This window comes from Oryctolagus cuniculus, chromosome 1 (assembly GCF_964237555.1).
Source record: "Oryctolagus cuniculus chromosome 1, mOryCun1.1, whole genome shotgun sequence".
Taxonomy (NCBI): Eukaryota; Metazoa; Chordata; class Mammalia; order Lagomorpha; family Leporidae; genus Oryctolagus; species Oryctolagus cuniculus.
The window spans coordinates 232,137,227-232,156,743 of NC_091432.1; the positions used below are offsets into that span (position 1 = coordinate 232,137,227).

The 19,517-nt window shown below is 49.3% G+C and overlaps 1 protein-coding gene across 4 annotated transcripts in view; it reads left to right on the plus strand.

Moving 5' to 3' along the window:
- NUP188 (nucleoporin 188) overlaps positions 1 to 19,517 on the plus strand; it is a 52,556-nt gene that overhangs the window by 21,008 nt on the left and 12,031 nt on the right. For 3 of the 4 annotated variants that reach the window (XM_051838506.2, XM_051838508.2, XM_070057637.1), the window contains exons 9-25: positions 3,594 to 3,805; positions 5,225 to 5,339; positions 6,290 to 6,490; positions 7,298 to 7,387; positions 7,661 to 7,726; positions 8,921 to 9,040; positions 9,809 to 9,935; positions 12,586 to 12,738; positions 12,913 to 13,039; positions 13,326 to 13,413; positions 13,505 to 13,581; positions 14,232 to 14,346; positions 16,197 to 16,317; positions 16,435 to 16,501; positions 17,059 to 17,187; positions 17,500 to 17,639; positions 18,913 to 19,019. In XM_051838506.2, coding sequence (XP_051694466.2) covers positions 3,594 to 3,805; positions 5,225 to 5,339; positions 6,290 to 6,490; positions 7,298 to 7,387; positions 7,661 to 7,726; positions 8,921 to 9,040; positions 9,809 to 9,935; positions 12,586 to 12,738; positions 12,913 to 13,039; positions 13,326 to 13,413; positions 13,505 to 13,581; positions 14,232 to 14,346; positions 16,197 to 16,317; positions 16,435 to 16,501; positions 17,059 to 17,187; positions 17,500 to 17,639; positions 18,913 to 19,019 — 2,055 coding nt within the window. The remainder of the gene's footprint in view (positions 1 to 3,593; positions 3,806 to 5,224; positions 5,340 to 6,289; positions 6,491 to 7,297; positions 7,388 to 7,660; positions 7,727 to 8,920; positions 9,041 to 9,808; positions 9,936 to 12,585; positions 12,739 to 12,912; positions 13,040 to 13,325; positions 13,414 to 13,504; positions 13,582 to 14,231; positions 14,347 to 16,196; positions 16,318 to 16,434; positions 16,502 to 17,058; positions 17,188 to 17,499; positions 17,640 to 18,912; positions 19,020 to 19,517) is intronic. The other variant, XM_070057642.1, reaches the window with a different exon arrangement.

The following is a 19,517-nucleotide window of genomic DNA, read 5'->3' on the forward strand; positions in this document are numbered from 1 at the left end:
TCACTCCCCAGATGGCCACAACAGCCAGAGCTGGGCCAGGCTGAAGCCAGGAGCTTCTTTCAAGTCTCCCGCATGGGTGCAAGCACCCAAGCACTTGGGCCATCTTCCGTTGCTTTCCCAGACCGTTAGCAGGGAGAAGGATTGGAAGTGGAGCAGTCGGGACTCAAACCTGCGCCCATATAGGATGCCACATCACAGCTGGCTGCTTTATCCGCTATGCCACATGCCGGCCTCTCATTCATACTTTTTACCAAAAGAAGTTTCTGATTAAAAAAATGTTTTAAAGATTTGTGTATTTATTTCAAAGTTAGAGTTAGAGAGAAAGATCTGCCATCTGCTATTTCATTTTCCCGGTGGCCGCAGTGTTTTGTCAGAGCTGGGCCAGGCCAGCCTAGGAACTTCATCCAGGTCTCCTAAATGAGTGACTGGGGCCCAAGTACTTGGGCTGTCTTCCGCTGCTTTTGCCAGGCCATCGTCAGGGAGCTGGACTGAAAGTGGAGAAGCCCTGGACATGAACCAGTGCCAGTATGGGATGCCTGTGTCACAGGCAGTGGCTTAACCTACTGCGGCACAATGCTAGCCTCTGTATTGTTTATTTTATGCAGTTGTGAATCCAAACTGAATCTTTGTGTTTACATTTCCGCATGGCTCCAAGTAGTCTGTGTGTGCATAAGTTTTGATAAATTTTAACTTCATAATTTATGTATACTTTCTGTTTATAAATGATAGACTATTATCTATTCATATTTTATACATTCATAACATTCCTAACTTTCTCAGTTTTTTCAATGTTGGCTTCACAGTATGCAAGTTTTTCCAAAATGCTACATATCAAAAAAAAAAAAAAATTAAAAACAAGAAAAAAAAAACACACACAAAAAAACAAGCTGGGGGCAGTGTTGTGGCATAGTAGATTAAGCCACTGCCTGCAACACTGTCATCTCACATAGGCCTGAGTTCGAAGTCCTGTCTGCTCTGCTTCTAACTCAGCTCACTACAAATTTGCCTGGGAAAGCAGTGGAAGAGGGACCAAGCACTTGGGCCTCTGCCACCCACATAGGAGACTGGGATGCAGTTCTAGGCTCCTGGTTTTGGCCTGACCCAGCCCTGGCCTCTGGCCATTTTGGGAGTGAACCAGTGGATGGAAGATTCTTTCTCTCTTTTTTTAAAGATGCATTTATTTTACTTGAAAGGCAGAGTTACAGAGAGGCAGAGGCAGAGAGAGAGAGAGGTTGTCCATCTGCTGGTTCACTCCCCAAATGGCTGCAACAGCTGGAGCTGAGCTGACCTGAAGCCAGGAGCCCAGAGCTTCCTTTGGGTCTCCCATGCGGGTGCAGGGGCCCAAAGAGTTGGGCCATCTTCTGTTGCTTTCCCAGTCCATAGCAGAGAGCTGGATGGAAAGTGGAGCAGCCACGGAGGATGCTGGCACTGCAGGCGGCCTTTTACCTGCTGCGCCACAGCACTGGCCTTTGGAAGAATCTTTCTCTTGTTCTATCTGCTTTCAAATAGGTAAATGAAAAAAAAATAAATCTACATATAAATGGACCTGTGTAGTTCAAACTCATGTGTTGTTCAAGTGTCAACTGCATTAAGAAGTGTGATGCTGAATTTCTAAACTTTTTTTTTCTTTAAAAGATTTATTTATTTGAGAAGCAGAGTTACAGACAGAGAAAGGGAGAGACAGAGAGAGGTCTTCCATTCACTGGGGCGATCAGGAGCCAGGAGCTTCTTCCCGGTCTCCCACGTGGGTGCAGGGGCCCAAGCACTTGGTTTCCCAGGCCTTTAGTAGAGAGCTGGATTGGAAGTGGTGCCGCCGGGACACGAACCGGAGCCCACAAGGGATCCTGGCACTGCAGGCAGAGGCTTAACCCTACTACGCCACAGTGCCGGCCCTGATTTTTTCTTAGATATGTTAATGTTACTGATTAAAATATACTTTTTAATGTTTTTAACAAATTTTTTTGTGTGAGGTAGTGAAAGCTCGCATCTGCTGGTTTGCTCCCCAGACACCTGCAGTGGCTTGGGCTAGGGTAGGAGCCAGGGACTCCGTTCTGGTCTCTCTCACGGCTGACAGTGAACTCAGTCACTTGAGCCTTCTCTGCTGCCTCCCAAGATCCACTTTAGCAGGAAACTGGAGTCAGGAGTATATGGAGCTCAGACGCAGCACTCTGAAATAGACGCAGCACTCTGAAATAGGACGCGTGTGTGTCGACCGAAGCGGCCAGATTCTCACTCCTGTTGCTGATTTTTAATTTGATTCTATTATGATGAAAGAACACATTCTGTATAATTGTGGTCTTTATATATATGTTTATATTCTTTATATATATATATGTGTATATGTATATATATTTTAGAGTTTTAATATATAGTTTAAGAGTTAGATCTTCTATCTCTAGTTATCTGCCCAAATGACTGCAATGGCTGTGGCTGGTCCATACCAAAGTCAGAAGTCAAGGGCTTCATCAAGATCTCCCATGTTGGGGGCAGGGCCCAAACACGGGGCCATTATCCTCTGCTTTCCCAGGCGCATTAGACGGACTAGAAGTGGAGTAGCCATTCAAACTGGCACCCATGTGAGATGCTGGTGTCGCAGGCAGATTGTAGTTTTTAAAAATGTGCTTTCCCACAATATGATGTTTCTTGGTGAACGTACCATCTGTGCTTAAAAAGAATGTATGTTTGCTAGTAGTTGAGTGTAGTACATTCTGTAAATGTTAGCCAGTTCAGTGTTGTTGATAATTTATGTCTTGCTGATTTTTTGTCTTTCCATTATATGGCATGATTTTGTTAGCAAAAGATTGGTAATAACATAAATGCGTGTCCAAATGGGCTTATAATTACAAATTATAGCATTTATATGCAGTGGTAAAGTATATAGCATTACATATAACAAAGGGGCAGATATAATAATTTATGGGGGGCCCGGAGCTGTGGAATAGCAGGTAAAGCCGCCACCTGCAGTGCCGGCATTCCATATGGGTGCCCGTTCGAGACCTGTCTGCTCCACTTCTGATCCAGCTCTCTGCTATGGCTTGGGAAAGCAGTAGAAGATGGACCAAGTCCTTGGGCCCCTGCGCTCGAGTGGGAGACCCGAAGAAGCTCCTGGCTCCTGGCTCCTGGCTTCAGATTGGTGTAGCTCCGGCTGTTGCTGGAGCCAGTTCGAGTCTTGCTTGCTCCAACTTCTGATTCAGCTCCTTGCCAATGTGCCTTGAAAAACAGCAGAAATGGCAGAAATGCTTTGGCCCCTGCCACCCACAAGGGAGACCTGGAAGAAGCTCCAGCTGGGGAGTGAACCGGCAGATGGAAGATATCTCGCTCGCTCTCTCTCTCTCTCTCTCTCTCTGGTTCTCCTCTCTCTGTGTAACTCTGACTTTCAAGTAAAATAAATAAATCTTTAAAAAAAAATCTATGGGATATCTATTTAATAATTACCATGTAGCTAAGAAAATGGATGAAAGAATTTTTTTTTTTTGAAGATCTGTCTATTAGAGATAGAGATATCTCCCATCTGCTTAAAAACTTAAAATTTTTAAAGTATGGTTTTTGTCTCACTTTATTTCTCTCCCATTTTTTCTTCGTTGGTTGTACAGACTGAGCGCCAAGTGTCTCGCTGGTTTGTTCAGTGCCTTCGGGAGCAGTCCATGCTGCTAGAAATCATTTTCCTTTATTATGCCTACTTTGAGATGTCACCTGCTGATTTATTAGTATTAACCAAGATGTTTAAAGAACAAGGATTTGGTAGTAGGCAGACCAATAGGCATCTGGTGGATGAGACCATGGATCCTTTTGTGGATCGGATTGGGTAAGTCCAAATGAGTTGAAGGTCATAAAGCTTAAGGTGCTCAGAGCATTGATGACGTCGATCGTGTGAGAGGGCGAAGGGGACGTCGTGCTTCTTAGTCTGTGCGTGAGAAAATAAACGAGTACGGCGCCACGCTCCGATTCGTACAAGCAGCAAAGACCCTGGGAAGCATTCTTGTCTCAGAAAAAGTGTTGTGTTTTACTTTTGTCTTACTGTCTTCATCTAAATGGGCATCCATTCATTCAGCAAAAATTTGTTGAGCAGCTGTTGGAGGCCAGGCACCGTGCAAATGCTAAGAGGAGAGTGATAAACAAGGCGTGGGTGTCTTCCTCAGGTCATAGGCTATGGGCTTGCTTTCTTTCTTTCTTTCTTTCTTTCTTTCTTTTTTTTTTTTTTTTAAGATTTCTTTATTTGAAAGAGTTAGAGATCTTCATCCGCTGGTTCATTTCCCAGATGGCTACAACAGCCAGGGGTGGGCCAGGCCAAACCCAGGAGCTTCCTCTAGGTTTCTCCCATGGGTGCTAGGGGCCCAAACATTTGGGCCATCTTCTGCTTTTCCCAGGCAGTTAGCAGGATTGGAAGTGGAGCAGCTGGGACATGAGCTGGCATTCATACAGGGTGCTGGTGTTGCAGACGGTAGCTTTGCCCACTATGCCATGATGTCAGGCATAGACGATAGGCTTTGAATTTCTCCATTATTTCTGTTTATTACCATGTAAATATCCATATTTGGTGCCTGTTCCTTCAGTGAGCCATGCTGCACTAGCCACTTGAGAAGTGAGAAGGTTTCTCTGGGTCAGATGGAAGTGGTGGTTCTAGAAACCAGCAGTAGATTGGCTCTGCCAGGTGTGGTTGGCATAAACGCACATGCGACCAACAGGTACTGGAAATGTGGCTGGTCACAGGTGCTGTAAGACTTCGTATGAAAAGGGATAGTAAGGGCCAGCGCTGCGGCTCACTAGGCTAATCCTCCGCCTGCGGCACTGGCGCCCCGGGTTCTAGTCCCAGTTGGGGCACCGGATTCTGTCCCGGTTGCTCCTCTTCCTGTCCAGCTCTCTGCTGTGGCCAGGAAGGCAGTGGAGGATGGCCCAAGTGCTTGGGCCCTGCACCTGCATGGGAGACCAGGAGGAAGCACCTGGCTCCTGGCTTTGGATCGGTGCAACGTGCCGGCCATAGCAGCCATTTTGGGGGTGAACCAGCGGAAGGAAGGCCTTTCTCTCTGTCTCTCTCTCTCTCTTTCACTGTCTAACTCTGCCTGTCAAAAAAAAAAAAAAAAAAAAAGAAAAAGGGATAGTAAATAATTTGTTATTTTTGATAGTGAGGGTGAGATAGAGCGGTGAGGTATCGTGTGTTACTGCAGCCTCCAGCAGTGAGGTTCAGGACGCGTAATTGACACCGTGGTGCCGTTCTCCTTTCCAGCTACTTCAGTGCCCTGATTCTGGTGGAAGGCATGGATATCGAGTCCTTGCATAAGTGTGCCCTGGATGACAGGAGAGAACTGCACCAGTTTGCCCAGGATGGACTGATTTGCCAGGTGAACTTGGTGAACTTGGAAGAGCCTCTGTTCTTTTCTCAGATTGTTCATAGTTAATGTTTTCAACTACTTAACGTCATGAAGGGTAGCATTTTCAGTGCTTTGGAGTTTGAGGTTTTACATAATCAGCTCTAAAATAATAGCAGCCGTAAGGCCTAGAAGTCATGAGGTTCTGCCTCACTAGTTAATGTGAGTGTGGAGGAAAGTCTCAGATCTGTCAGTCACTGGGGCCGAGGTGGGCGCTGTACTGTGGGGGGAAGCAGCATCCTCCTGGGGTGGTGAGGGAGGAAACCCTGGGGGTGTCTGGGGTGGGGGGGCCTGTGAGCCAAGAGGACAGAGATGGGTGTAGAGGAGATGAGGAGAGTCATACACAGTTCAAGAAGGAGCAGGGTGCAGTTTCTGGAATCTCCTTTTGAATATGTACTTGACAATCTTACATTAAGACTATTTGAAAAAATATGTGGGAGAGGGAAGAGTAATTGAAGGGTGCATTAGTGAGGTGGCTGGAGGTTTGTGAAGAGTAAGATACCCCAATTGGAGGGCAAGGCCACTGTGGGTGAGTGAAAGGCTTACTGAGTATGTTAAGGGATCCTGCTGAAGGATTTTTAAATTAATTTTATTTCCTTTATTTGAAAGGCAAAGAAACAGACACATTTCCCATCTACTAGTTTCCCACATGCCTGCAAAAGCCAGGGCTGGGCCAGGCTGAGGCTGGAGTCCTGGGACTGAATTCGGGTCTCCTGTTTGGGTGGCAGAGACCCGCGTGGTTGATCCATCACGTGCTGCTGCTCAGCGTGTGTGTTCACAGGACACGGGGCCTGAACCCAGGCCCGCGCTGCGTAACGCGGCATCCCCGCCGGTATCTGGCGTGCTGCACAAGGCACCTGCCCCTGGGAGGAATCCTGTCCCTTTTCGTTGGGAGACACAGTGTGTTTTCTCCTCTCATGAAGGATATGGATCATTTGATGCTGACCTTCGGGGACATTCCACATCATGCCCCAGTGCTTCTGGCCTGGGCTCTGCTCCGTCATACCCTGAACCCAGAAGAGACCAGCAGTGTGGTCCGGAAGATAGGCGGCACGGCCATCCAGCTGAATGTGTTTCAGTACTTGACGCGACTGCTGCGGTCACTTGCCAGCGGGGGAAACAATGTGAGTCTAAGGCTGTTGGTGGTTGAGCATGGAAGTGGGCGGGACAGAACCGTGAAAGTAGTAATAAAGTAGTAATAAGTGAAGTGGATACTAGTGCTGCTGGTGTCGCAAGTAACCGTAGAGTATTTACTGTGCCATTCTGGAGACAGTAGAAAGAGCTGTGGTTGCCAGGGGGACTAAGGAGATGGGTGAATGGAGCATGGAGGATTTTGAAAGCAGTGCAACTTTGGTTTACTGGAATGATGACACCTGCCGTTGTCCTTGTCCAAAATTGAGGAACGTACGCCAAGTGTGAACCCTAGGCGATGGGATTTGAGTGCTAGTGGCGATGTCATAACTGACACTCGGTGTGGGGGTTGGTGGTGGGGGAGGCTGTGTGTGTGCAGAGGTGAGGGTAATGGGAAGTCTCTGTACCTGCTACTCAGTTTTACTGTAGACCTAAAGCCATCCTGGAAAGTAGGCTGTTGGAAAGAAAGGAGAACACTCGGCCAGCAGGCCTCTGTGCCGGCCGGGTTGGTTTGTTTTGGTGGTGGTTCGGATGCTGCATCACTGACAGCACATCCTCTGGTGCTGGATTTGGTTTTCCTGTCCGCATTGTCACTGGCGCATTTTGAAAGTGCTTTTGATTTTACTCTCAAGTGTTGTGATATTTGGGGTTCTGGCCTTCTTTTTTCTTTGATCTTGTAAGTAAACTAGAAAAGTTATAAACCTTTGGATTCTCTTCCCATTTGTTCCCAAGGGTGACATTAGTGTGATGGGTTGTGCTGACTCTGTGTTCAGAATGACTTCCTCCTCCTTTGCTTGCAGTGCACCACCAGCACGGCGTGCATGTGTGTCTACGGACTTCTGTCTTTCGTTCTGACCTCTCTGGAGCTGCACACACTGGGCAATCAGCAGGTCAGTGTCTGGCTTTCGTGAGGCTGTCTTCACTGCCCAGCTTCACTCCCAAGTCCCTCTGCTACCCCCACTGGTGCTGTTTACCTTGTTAACTTGTTCATTGCTGTTCATTTCCATGTAGTATTATGTAAGTGATATATGGTAATTGTAGAAAAGCTAGGAAACTGTTGAAAAGCATGTTCCATTCTACACACACACATACACATAAAAATATAAAAAAGATAGACTGACTTAACCAGGGAAAATGAGCCATTTTCTCCCCTTCCCCAACAGGATGTAATTGATACAGCCTGTGAAGTCTTGGCAGACCCTTCTCTTCCAGAACTGTTCTGGGGAACAGTAAGTATGTTGGAGTGCCGTGCTGTGACATTCCCTAGAGCAGAAGACTTGATCCAGTGTTACTTGTGACAAGATTTATTTATATATATTGTATTTATGTTTATATGTGTCTTCTCATTTAATCTTCAAGAAAGTCTGTGGTGAAAGGTGATGCTTAGAGATGTGATGTGCTTTGCCCAAGGTCACATGCCTGGAGAGAGACAGCCAGGAGCCACTTACATCTGACTTGAGTCTGTAACCCGAATCATTGACCCCTGTTAGCGGTGTGTTATCCAAGTCCTCTTTCACAGGAGCAGATTCCTGTGATTCTACAAGTATTATTAGAGAACTGTAACCACATCTTAGCAGTCATTAGTATCATAACTTACTAGAGTGAGAATCTGGCTTAGGAGAGAACCGTTTCTCACCAGTTCTTGGTCCTAGCATTGACAACAGCCTAAACTGAACTTTAAGGTCAGCCTGCGTCTGTTTCCCCTGTGCTACAGCGTGACCTGACTCCTGTGTGTCTCGCCCTTTTCCTGAGATGCTGTCCGATCTTGCAGAACCACAATGTCCTGAGAGGCGCTGGTGTAAAACCATCTTTGATTTGAGGATCTGCTGGTGGTGGTGGCTAAATGCTGACATGTTAGCTGTTTTCACTTTAGTGGAAAAGTAGTTTAAGGGTGCACTGTGTTGTGTTTTTTACCCACCATTTTCACTTTCTTTGAAAGGCAGACAGACAGGCAGGCCTTTATCCTTTGGTTCATTCCCCAAATACCCACAGTAGCCAATGCTGAATCATTCTGAAGCTAGGAGCCAGGAATTCCATCTGCATCTCCCAGGCAGGGACCCCAGTACTTGAGCCGTTGTCTGCTGCCTCCCAGGTGCTGCTACCAGGAAGCTGGTTGGACGCAAAGCTGGGAAAGTAACCCCCTTTGATACGGGATGTGGTGTCTCAGGCAGCATCCTAACTGCTGTGCAGATGCCTGTCCCAGCAATGTTGTCGTCTTAGAGGAACGTGCCTGGGGGTCACTGGATAGACTAGCAGTGTCTTTTCAGGGCCTAACAACCAGTTGTTTATATTTCCACTGGAAAAGGATGTTAAAATCTTAAGTTATTAGGGAAAGAGAGTATCTGTAAAGGGAAGGATTGATTCTGGCTTGTTGGAGGATTGCGGGGCAGTTTGGACCGACAGTGATTTCTCTTCTACCACAGGAGCCAACCTCTGGTCTTGGGATCATTCTGGACAGCGTGTGTGGAATGTTTCCCCATCTCCTCTCCCCACTCCTGCAGTTACTCCGAGCTCTCGTATCAGGAAAATCCACTGCCAAAAAGGTAAATTCTTCAGTCAGATGCCCTGCGGAGAACACAAGATATTTTTTTGGAACTTTCATTAGGAATTTGTTTTGGTTTCCATGTTGAAATTATGTTATGGCAAGAGTTATTCTGAAGTTGAATGAGAGATGTAAAAAGTGGCACCTCAATTTCTTTTCTTTTTTTTAACTTGTTTTTATTTTATTGAAAGAGACACAGAGAAAAATCTTCCATCCACTAGTGCACTCCCCAGATGCCTGCAACAGCAGGGCTTGGCCAAGCCAGAGCCTGGGCCTCAATCCAGGTCTTGCACATAGGTAGCAGGGACCCGGGAACCTGAGCCGTTACCTGTTGCCTCCCAGGGTGAGATTAGCAGGAAGTGCTGAGTCAGCAGGACTGGGACTTGCACGCAGCACAGCCTGGGACGCGGGTGTCCAGGTAGCTTCTCACTGCTGTTGCAGATGCGTCTCCCAGATATCTAGCATCTGTAGCTGGAAGAGGACAGTGCGTGAGAGAACCAGCCGGCTGTCACTAAGTGATACAGGCATTTGTCACTGAAGTGGTAAGGACTGCACTGTTGAAGAGGCAGCTGTCTGGAGTGAGGTGGGCCTCAGTGCTGAGAATGCTGAGGACTTGGCAAGCAGGGCAGACGCAGCTCCCAGAGCCTCAGAGTTGGCTGTGCCACTCGCGTAAGCCGCGCACACCTGCACACAGTCTGGCTGAGAGCGCAGGAGACCCACGGCGTCCTGCAGGAAGTGTGTGACCGAGTTTCTTCCTGTCCCGTGGCAGGTGTATAGTTTCCTGGATAAGATGTCTTTCTACAATGAACTTCATAAACACAAGCCCCATGACGTGATCTCCCACGAAGACGGAACTCTTTGGCGGAGACAAACGCCGAAACTCCTGTACCCGCTGGGTAAGACGGAGATCCCTGGTGCGGGAGCCCTGTCACCGCGTGCTCGGTTAGACCTCCCACCGCGTGCTAATGCTTTCGTGTCAGCTGCTTCCCTCTGCTGTGTGTGGATTCACGGATAAATGGCGTTTTTCTTTTTAATTAACTTTTATTTGTAATGTCACCGCGTTATTGCCTAGAGGTCTATGTTTAAAACAGTCGTCTCTGCATTCCTGTCTCCCTCAGATAATGTTGAGAATTTCATGTGTGTCCTTGTATTTCTTCTCACAAACTCATTCTAGATTTGCTGTTTCTTCTAATGGCTCTGGCTTATTCTTTTTAGTAACGACATAATTATCCTTAACGTTTCGTAATTTTCACCTTTTTCCTACTAAAGGACATTTGGAATACCAGGGTCTTTTTTGCCAGCACACATCGTATTGTATTGATTTCACACACTGTTATGTGTTGATGTGTTTTTTTTTTGTTTTGTTTTTTTTTTAGCAGATAGTGTCCCCAACATGGGATTCTTGGGTAACACTGTGAGTACACAGTGTAAATTTTGACTAGGTGCCCATCAGCAGATGAGTAAGCAAAATGTGCTATATTCATACAATGGAATATTATTGAGCCTGAAAATAGGAAATTCAGATACGCGTCACAGTGTTAGTGAACTTGAAGACACTGTGCAGACTGAAGGAGCCAGTCAGGAAAGGGTGAGCTCCGTGTAAGCCTGCTCCCAGGAGGCACTGAGAGTAGTCAGACGGACGGAATGGAGTGGTGGTGGCCAGGAGCGGGGTGGGGAGAACGGGCGCCTCGCCGAGAGTGACAGTCGCACTTCAGGATGGAGAGCGTTCTGTGGCTGAAAGCGATTGTTGCTCCGTCGCGTGACTGCCTGCCTGCCGCACGACGACCTTAGAGATGGTTAAGTGTTGTGTGTGTGTGTTTTACCACAACTTCTAAAACAAGGAAAAGCTTTTGGAATAGATAATGGCAAATTAAGTTCTAGGAAAGGGCCATACCATTTTGTCTCCCTCACCTCTGAGCCGTGTGCACTCCTTGTGCTCAAGGAGCACAGTCCCGGCGGCATAGCCTTACTCTCTTTGTTGTTATCCCCCCTCTTTTTTTTTTTTTTAAAGATTTATTTGTTTATTTGAAAGAGTTACACAGAGAGAGAAGAGGCAGAGAGAGAGAGAGGTCTTCTCTCCGCTGGTTCACTCCCCAATTGGCTGCACTGTCCAGAGCTGTGCTGATCTGAAGCCAGAAGCTTCTTCCAGGCTCCCACGCGGGTGCAGGGGCCCAAGGACTTGGGCCATCTACTGCTTTCCCAGGCCATAGCAGAGAGCTGGATCGGAAGTAGAGCATCCTGGTCTTGAACCGGCGCCCATATGGGATGCCGGCACATCAGGCCAGGACATTAACCCGCTGTGCCACAGCGCCAGCCCCTGTTATTGTTGTTAAGATTTGTTTTATTTGACAGCAAGAGTTACAGAGATTGAGAGAGATCTTTTCCATCTGCAGGTTCACTTCCTAAATGACCGCAACAGCCAGGACTGGGCCAGGCCAAAGCCAGGAACCTGAATCTCCACCCAGGTCTCCCATATGGATAGCAGGGGCCCAAGCACTCAGGCCATTTTCCACTGCTTTCCCAGGTGCATTAGTAGCAAACTGGATCAGAAGTGGAGCAGGAGCCAATGCTGTGGTACAGTGGGTAAAGCCGCGGCCTGCAGTGCTGGCATCCTATATGGGTGCTGGCCGGTTTAAGTTCTGGCTGCTCCAGATACGCCTGGGAAAGCAGCAGCAGATGTCCCAAGCACTTGGGCCCTTGCACCCATGTGGGAGACCCAGATGAAGTGCTCCTAGCTTTGGTTTTGCCCAGTCCTGGCCATTGTGGATGGAAGATTCTCTCTTTTTTTTTTTTTTTTTTTTTTGACAGGCAGAGTGGACAGTGAGAGAGAGAGACAGAGAGAAAGGTCTTCCTTTGCCGTTGGTTCACCCTCCAATGGCCGCCGTGGCCGGCGCACCGCGCTGATCCGAAGGCAGGAGCCAGGTGCTTCTCCTGGTCTCCCATGGGGTGCAGGGCCCAAGCACTTGGGCCATCCTCCACTGCACTCCCTGGCCACAGCAGAGAGCTGGCCTGGAAGAGGGGCAACCGGGACAGAATCCGGTGCCCCGACCGGGACTAGAACCTGGGGTGCCAGCGCCGCAAGGCGGAGGATTAGCCTAGTGAGCCGCGGCGCCAGCGATTCTCTTTCTACCTCTGCCTCTCACTCTCTGTAACCCTGCCTTTTAAATACATAAATTATCTTAAAAAAGAAGAGGTGGAACAGCTGGAGCTCAAATTGGCACTCATGGGATGGCAGTGTGTTAGGTGGTGGTTTAACACCCTGGGCTGCAATGCTGTCCCCACGTCTCATGCTAGTACTCTGTGTCACTGTGATTTGCTGGGCGATCCAGGCACCAGCTCTCCCATAGGGTGGTTGTCATTGGAGTGGAAAGCTGTTCTCTGTACTCAACTTTCCCAAGTGACGGGGGAGTTTGTTTCAGTGGAAACAGCTGCAGGAGCGCTAGCTACTCAGAAGAGCCGCAAATCTCTGTGCTTAACTGTTGATGTCTGGTGGCGGAACCACTTCTTCCTCTGTCCTCAGCGTGGACTCTTCTCTTCCCTCCGCAGGCGGTCAGACCAACCTTCGCATACCTCAGGGCACGGTGGGCCAGGTTGTGCTGGATGACCGGGCTTACCTGGTGCGCTGGGAGTACTCCTACAGCAGCTGGACGCTCTTCACCTGCGAGATGGAGATGCTACTTCATGTCGTCTCTACCGCAGGTAGCGGCTCGGGGAGGCGCGATGCTGCTGAGAGGTGGGGCTTCTCCGAGGGCTGCCGGGAGAGAGCTTGAAGTTCAAGTTCGGAGCCATCAAGATTGTGCTTTGTCTGATTTAACTACTCAGTCTTCTTGAAGGAGGGGTTGCCATAAGTCACAGGCCTGTCTTTCCCCTTAGATGTGATTCAGCACTGCCAGCGGGTTAAACCCATCATCGATCTGGTCCACAAGGTCATCAGTACTGACCTGTCCATAGCAGACTGTCTCCTGCCCATCACATCCCGCATCTACATGCTGCTGCAGCGGTGAGTTATGGCTAGGCCTTGGCGAGCTTCCGTCCAGGTTCACTCCCCAAATGCCTGCAGTGACCAGAGTTGGGCCAGTGGGAAGCTGGAAACTGGGAGCTGGAGCTGGCTATGGAGCCCTGCACTGTGCTGTGGGATGCGTGGTCTTAACCACTAGGCTGAACGTCCCTCCCACCTTCTTCTCTTTTTATATCCTTGCTTGAGCAGGGACTTGAGAAGAAAGGACTGAAAGATATTTGAACCAATTATATTATTCATTTTATTGAGTAACCTGCCCTCCAACCAGGTTAACAACAGTGATCTCTCCCCCTGTGGATGTCATTGCTTCTTGTGTCAATTGCTTGACTGTCTTGGCTGCTCGGAATCCAGCAAAGGTGAGACACCAAGCCTTCCCAACAGCCAAGAAATGGAGCGCTTGGTGTGTACCTGAGGATGGGTGGACGTTTCCCTCTTCTCCCCTCCTAGGTCTGGACTGACCTTCGTCACACAGGCTTTCTGCCGTTTGTGGCCCACCCCGTCTCCAACATGAGCCAGATGATTAGGTGAGCCAGCTCCTAGGGCGGGTTGACCCTGTTCCCTTGTGAGGGCCATATACACTGAGCTGTAGCGTAGCTTTAAAGAAATTTCTACCGTGTGTTCTGTGCACTTCGGGCCTCTGACTAGAGTGTGCGTGGACAGGGTGGAGGAGATGAGAGGACCTGGGCACAGAGAGCGCCCCTTCCCCGGGGCAGCATTGTGGCTTCGTCTTCAAAGCCGGAGGGAGAGCAGTCTCTTCCACTTGCAGCCACTTGAGGTGGGGGGAGTTTGCTTTCCGCCTGGGGAACCAGATGTGTCTGGATCTGGGGAATCAGCCTCAGTCATCCTGTGCTGAGTACTCGAGTTCACCCCCAGAAGAGCGGCACCGCTTCACAGGCCCGTCTCGCTCTGTTCTCTCGCTTTTGAGACAGAGATGTGTCCCTGGTGTTCATCTGAGACAGAGATGTGTCCCTGGTGTTCATTTGCTTTTTCTCTGTGAACTTGCTGAGGTTGTACATCAGTAAAGCATGTGACGTTTACTCTGTATGAAATGGCCTGGGTTGTAAGAATTCCTTTTAGAACTTGGCTGTTGTAGGCCTGAACCATCTAAGAGTGCTCTGTGATCAGTGTCTTGAAGGCGCCCCATCGTTCTCTCCTCGCTTCTCTGTCTTCTCAGTGCGGAGGGGATGAATGCCGGGGGGTATGGGAACCTCCTGATGAACAGCGAGCAGCCCCAGGGCGAGTATGGGGTCACGATCGCCTTTCTGCGCCTGGTCACCACCCTTGTCAAGGTACAGCTGGACCAGTTCTGGAATCTTCCTTGCCCTCTGTTACTCCTGTTACCTCATCTGTGGGCAGAACAGCTGTCCTGAAGTTAGAGTGACAGCTTGTACATACCGAGTACCCGCTGTGCACCAGTAGTCTCTGTGGTACTGCACATACCGAGTACCCACTGTGCACCAGTAGTCTCTGTGGTACTGCACATACCGAGTACCCGCTGTGCACCAGTAGTCTCTGTGGTACTGCACATACCGAGTACCCGCTGTGCACCAGTAGTCTCTGTGGTACTGCACATACCGAGTACCTGCTGTGCACCAGTAGTCTCTGTGGTACTGTACATACCGAGTACCTGCTGTGCACCAGTAGTCTCTGTGGTACTGCACATACCGAGTACCCGCTGTGCACCAGTAGTCTCTGTGGTACTGTACATACCGAGTACCCGCTGTGCACCAGTAGTCTCTGTGGTACTGCACATACCGAGTACCCGCTGTGCACCAGTAGTCTCTGTGGTACTGCACATACCGAGTACCCGCTGTGCACCAGTAGTCTCTGTGGTACTGCACATACCGAGTACCCGCTGTGCACCAGTAGTCTCTGTGGTACTGCACATACCGAGTACCCGCTGTGCACCAGTAGTCTCTGTGGTACTGCACATACCGAGTACCTGCTGTGCACCAGTAGTCTCTGTGGTACTGCACATACCGAGTACCTGCTGTGCACCAGTAGTCTCTGTGGTACTGCACATACCGAGTACCTGCTGTGCACCAGTAGTCTCTGGTACTGTACATACCGAGTACCTGCTGTGCACCAGTAGTCTCTGTAGTACTGTACATACCGAGTACCTGCTGTGCACCAGTAGTCTCTGTAGTACTGTACATACCGAGTACCTGCTGTGCACCAGTAGTCTCTGTGGTACTGTACATACCGAGTACCTGCTGTGCACCAGTAGTCTCTGTGGTACTGCACATACCGAGTACCCGCTGTGCACCAGTAGTCTCTGTGGTACTGTACATACCGAGTACCCGCTGTGCACCAGTAGTCTCTGTGGTACTGCACATACCGAGTACCCGCTGTGCACCAGTAGTCTCTGTGGTACTGCACATACCGAGTACCCGCTGTGCACCAGTAGTCTCTGTGGTACTGCACATACCGAGTACCCGCTGTGCACCAGTAGTCTCTGTGGTACTGCACATACCGAGTACCTGCTGTGCACCAGTAGTCTCTGTGGTACTGCACATACCGAGTACCTGCTGTGCACCAGTAGTCTCTGTGGTACTGCACATACCGAGTACCTGCTGTGCACCAGTAGTCTCTGGTACTGTACATACCGAGTACCTGCTGTGCACCAGTAGTCTCTGTAGTACTGTACATACCGAGTACCTGCTGTGCACCAGTAGTCTCTGTGGTACTGTACATACCGAGTACCTGCTGTGCACCAGTAGTCTCTGGTACTGTACATACCGAGTACCTGCTGTGCACCAGTAGTCTCTGTAGTATTGCTTAATTGTGTGAATGTATTCAGTACTCAGAAAGCTGCGGAGGCAGAACTGAAGAACCGTATGGGTAATGCAGTAATTGTAAAGTAAGATATTTTGATCGTAAGCCAGGGTGATGTTTACATTTTATATCAGAGCCTGCCTGTCTAGGGCTCACGTTCATTGCTCGTCTTCATGTAGGCGCCTTCTGTAGCCTTGTCTTTTTAGTTGCTTTTTCCATCCTAGGGAAACCCACAATTTTGGCTGAAGTAGGATATTTGTTTTCACTAGTGGTCAGGGTTTACCAGGTCTTTTGGACCTATCAGTGGTCTGGGGGTTAAATCTCTAGTGAATGGCAGAAGCCCTTACCACGTGCTTTCTTGCAGGGGCAGCTTGGCAGTACGCAGAGCCAAGGACTTGTGCCTTGTGTCATGTTTGTGCTCAAAGAGATGCTTCCCAGCTACCACAGGTGGCGCTATAACGCTCACGGCGTGAGGGAGCAGATCGGTAAGGCGGCGGGGACAGGCGGGACAGAGGAGGCCCGGGGCGTGTCTGGCTCCCTGGAGATCTCTCTCTCCTTTCTCGGGATAAGGCCACAGCATTCCTGTTTTTTCCGGGGTCCAGGTTGCCTGATCTTGGAGCTGATTCATGCGATACTGAACCTGTGCCACGAGACAGACCTGCACAGCAGGTAATGTGGAGGCGATTGCTGATGCCCACCAGGGAGACACGCGCTTTTACAGAGCGAAGCCTCCCGTTTCTCCCGAGGGCTCACCTGGGCTGTGTCCCGAGTTCGGTGGTCTGAAACTTAAATTGCAATTTGCTGTCACATGGGCCTGGTTACCGCTCCTGTGGAGGCAGTGGGGATGAGACTGTGGTGTTGGACATTTGTGCGTTCACATTATTCACCATCCTCTTAGGAGCTCTGCAAAAGTGAGGCTTGTTCCTTGCGCAGAGTGCCTTCCCAAGTCTGCTTCCCAGGTGACGGGTGCTGACCGCCACATCTGAGTCTGGCTTGTCCTCCTGGCTTGGCACATTGCGTCTAAGGCTGAGTCGTGATTCATTTCAGTGTATATGAGCATTTGGATTTGCTTCTGGGGTGGTCTTTAGTCTTGAAATCTAAGGACAGTGATGAGTGTGCCTTCACCTGGCACGTCAGCCGTGGCCTTGGTCAGGTTTACCGTAGCCTTTACTTCCAGGGATGAACTTGGCAGCTCGCTAATAACTCAGAACTCCTCTGTCTTGCAGTCATGCTCCCAGCCTGCAGTCTCTCTGCATCTGCAGTTTGGCCTACACAGAAGCGGGACAGACAGTCACCAACATCATGGGCATTGGCGTGGACACCATTGACATGGTGATGGCTGCTCAGCCCCGAAGGTAGGGCTCCCCTCTCCCTCTGATGTGGCTGCTGGTGTAAGAATTCTAGTGTAAGTTAACTGGCAGCAGTAGCTGCTTGAAGATGAGCGTGTTCTTCCTAGGACTTAGGCTTTCTGTACGCCAGTGGCTGCTGTGTAGATGGCATATAGCCAGGGGACTTGAGTACTTCTCCTCCTGCCTAGTTCAGACTGGGGCCTCTTACAAAAGATGTTGGACTCTGGGGTTATTATGGAATCTAATTCCTGGGAACACACGTGTAGCAAATGAAGTCACGTTGTCTGAATCGACTTTGGTTTCCACTTGGCACCCTAGTGACGGGGCAGAGGGCCAGGGGCAGGGCCAGCTGCTGATGAAGACAGTGAAACTGGCGTTCTCCGTCACCAACAACGTTATTCGGCTGAAACCTCCTTCCAACGTGGTGTCCCCCCTGGAACAGGCTCTCACACAGCATGGTAGGTATTTCTTTTTCAGTCAGTCTCGTTTCTGGCCATAAACACACATTTTAGGCAGTGTATGTGAGCGTTGGTAGTACTTTCTGTTACCTCCTTGAGGGAACTTGGGAGTACCCAGCTCATGGCCTGCGTTCACTTCATCCCTGCCTCTGTTGACCACAACAGTAGAACAGAGATGGAGGGTCAGACTCAGACTGCCTTGCTAAATTCTGTCTGCAAGCAGCTGTGGCTGTGGGTGTCATTAACAACTCTCGTTTCTGTTTTCTCACCTGTGAAGTTGGGGATGGTGATAATATTGGCATTCTAAGATCACAGTAAAGATTAGATAGATTTCTCTGTGTAAAGATGTGGAGAAGTTTCTGGTCCCTATAAGTGGTGTGTGTTACCTATACGTGGTGTGTGTGACCTATACGTGGTGTGTGTCACCTGTAAGTGGCGTGTGTCACCTGTAAGCGGCGTGTGTCACCTGTAAGTGGTGTGTCACCTGTAAGTGGCGTGTGTCCCCTGTAAGTGGCGTGTGTCCCCTGTAAGTGGCGTGTGTCACCTATAAGTGGTGTGTGTCACCTATAAGTGGTGTGTGTTACCTATATGTGGCGTGTGTCCCCTGTAAGCGGTGTGTGTCCCCTGTAAGTGGCGTGTGTCACCTGTAAGCGGTGTGTGTCACCTATAAGTGGTGTGTGTTACCTATTTGCTCACCTGAACCAATTACTTAATCTCTTTGGGATTCAGTTTCTTCATTTCTAAGTAGGTGTTTATATGTCTAAGAATCTTTCTAGCACTATAATTTTGGGATTTTTATGACTTTGTATTTTAATGCAGTGCCTTTTTCTGTTTATTAAAAGTATGTACTTTGGGGTCAGGCATTTCATACAGTGGTTAAGATACCTCTTTGAGGGCCGACGCTATGGCATAGTGGGTTAAGCCATGGGCTGCAGTGCCAGCATATCAGATGGGTGCCAGCTTGAGTCCCGGCCATTCCACTTACTATCCAGCTCCCTGCTAATGCACCTGGGAAAGCAGCAGAGGATGGTCCAAATGTTTAGGCCCCTGCACCCACATCGAGAAACCTGGAGGAAGCTCCTGGCTCAGCCCCAGCTGTTGTGGTCATCTGGTTCACTTCCCAAATGGCCGCAACATTGACTCTCAAATCCTGACTGTCCCTTTGCTCCTCGGTTCACTGTGGCCCTAGTCCTTAAGGGTGAATCCCCTCCCTGAGTGGACTTCTGGGAAGAGCGGCACCCCAGTATCTAACCTGTGTCCTGTGCGTCTTCAGGTGCCCATGGGAACAACCTCATTGCTGTGCTGGCCAAGTACATCTACCACAAACATGACCCTGCTCTGCCACGTCTTGCCATTCAGCTGCTGAAACGTCTGGCCACGGTAGGGCCCCACTGAACAAGCAGGGCTCAGGAAGGCTTCCTTGTGCTTTAGATTTCTCAGGCCCTTGCCCACGAGAAGCTGCGGCTAACTCGGGCGTGTCTGACTATCAAAATGACGTAGCACCCGCCCACCCTGAACCATGTGTGTTTATAGAAGTGTTTTTCTCTTTTGATTTACAAAGGCATACATGTTCGTTATATTTACTTAAATGTTACAGATTAATATAACATAGCAAACTAAGGTACCTTGTGTTGCCTTGTTCCAAGAAGCCCCGCGGGCAGGTTGGTACACATTGCCCCCATCACTTTTTATCGGTGTGTGTGTACTAAGTAAAGGTGCCTGGGTATGCACTGTTGCTCTTTACAAACGCGGGCTTCTGCTGTCTGTGGCGTCTGCGACTGGCCCGCCTCACAGACTGCTGTGTTGCGGGCTTCCCAGGTGGCGTACTGGCGGCTGCCTCATTCCTCGTAGTGCTGGCTGGCTGCTGTGGGAGTAGTG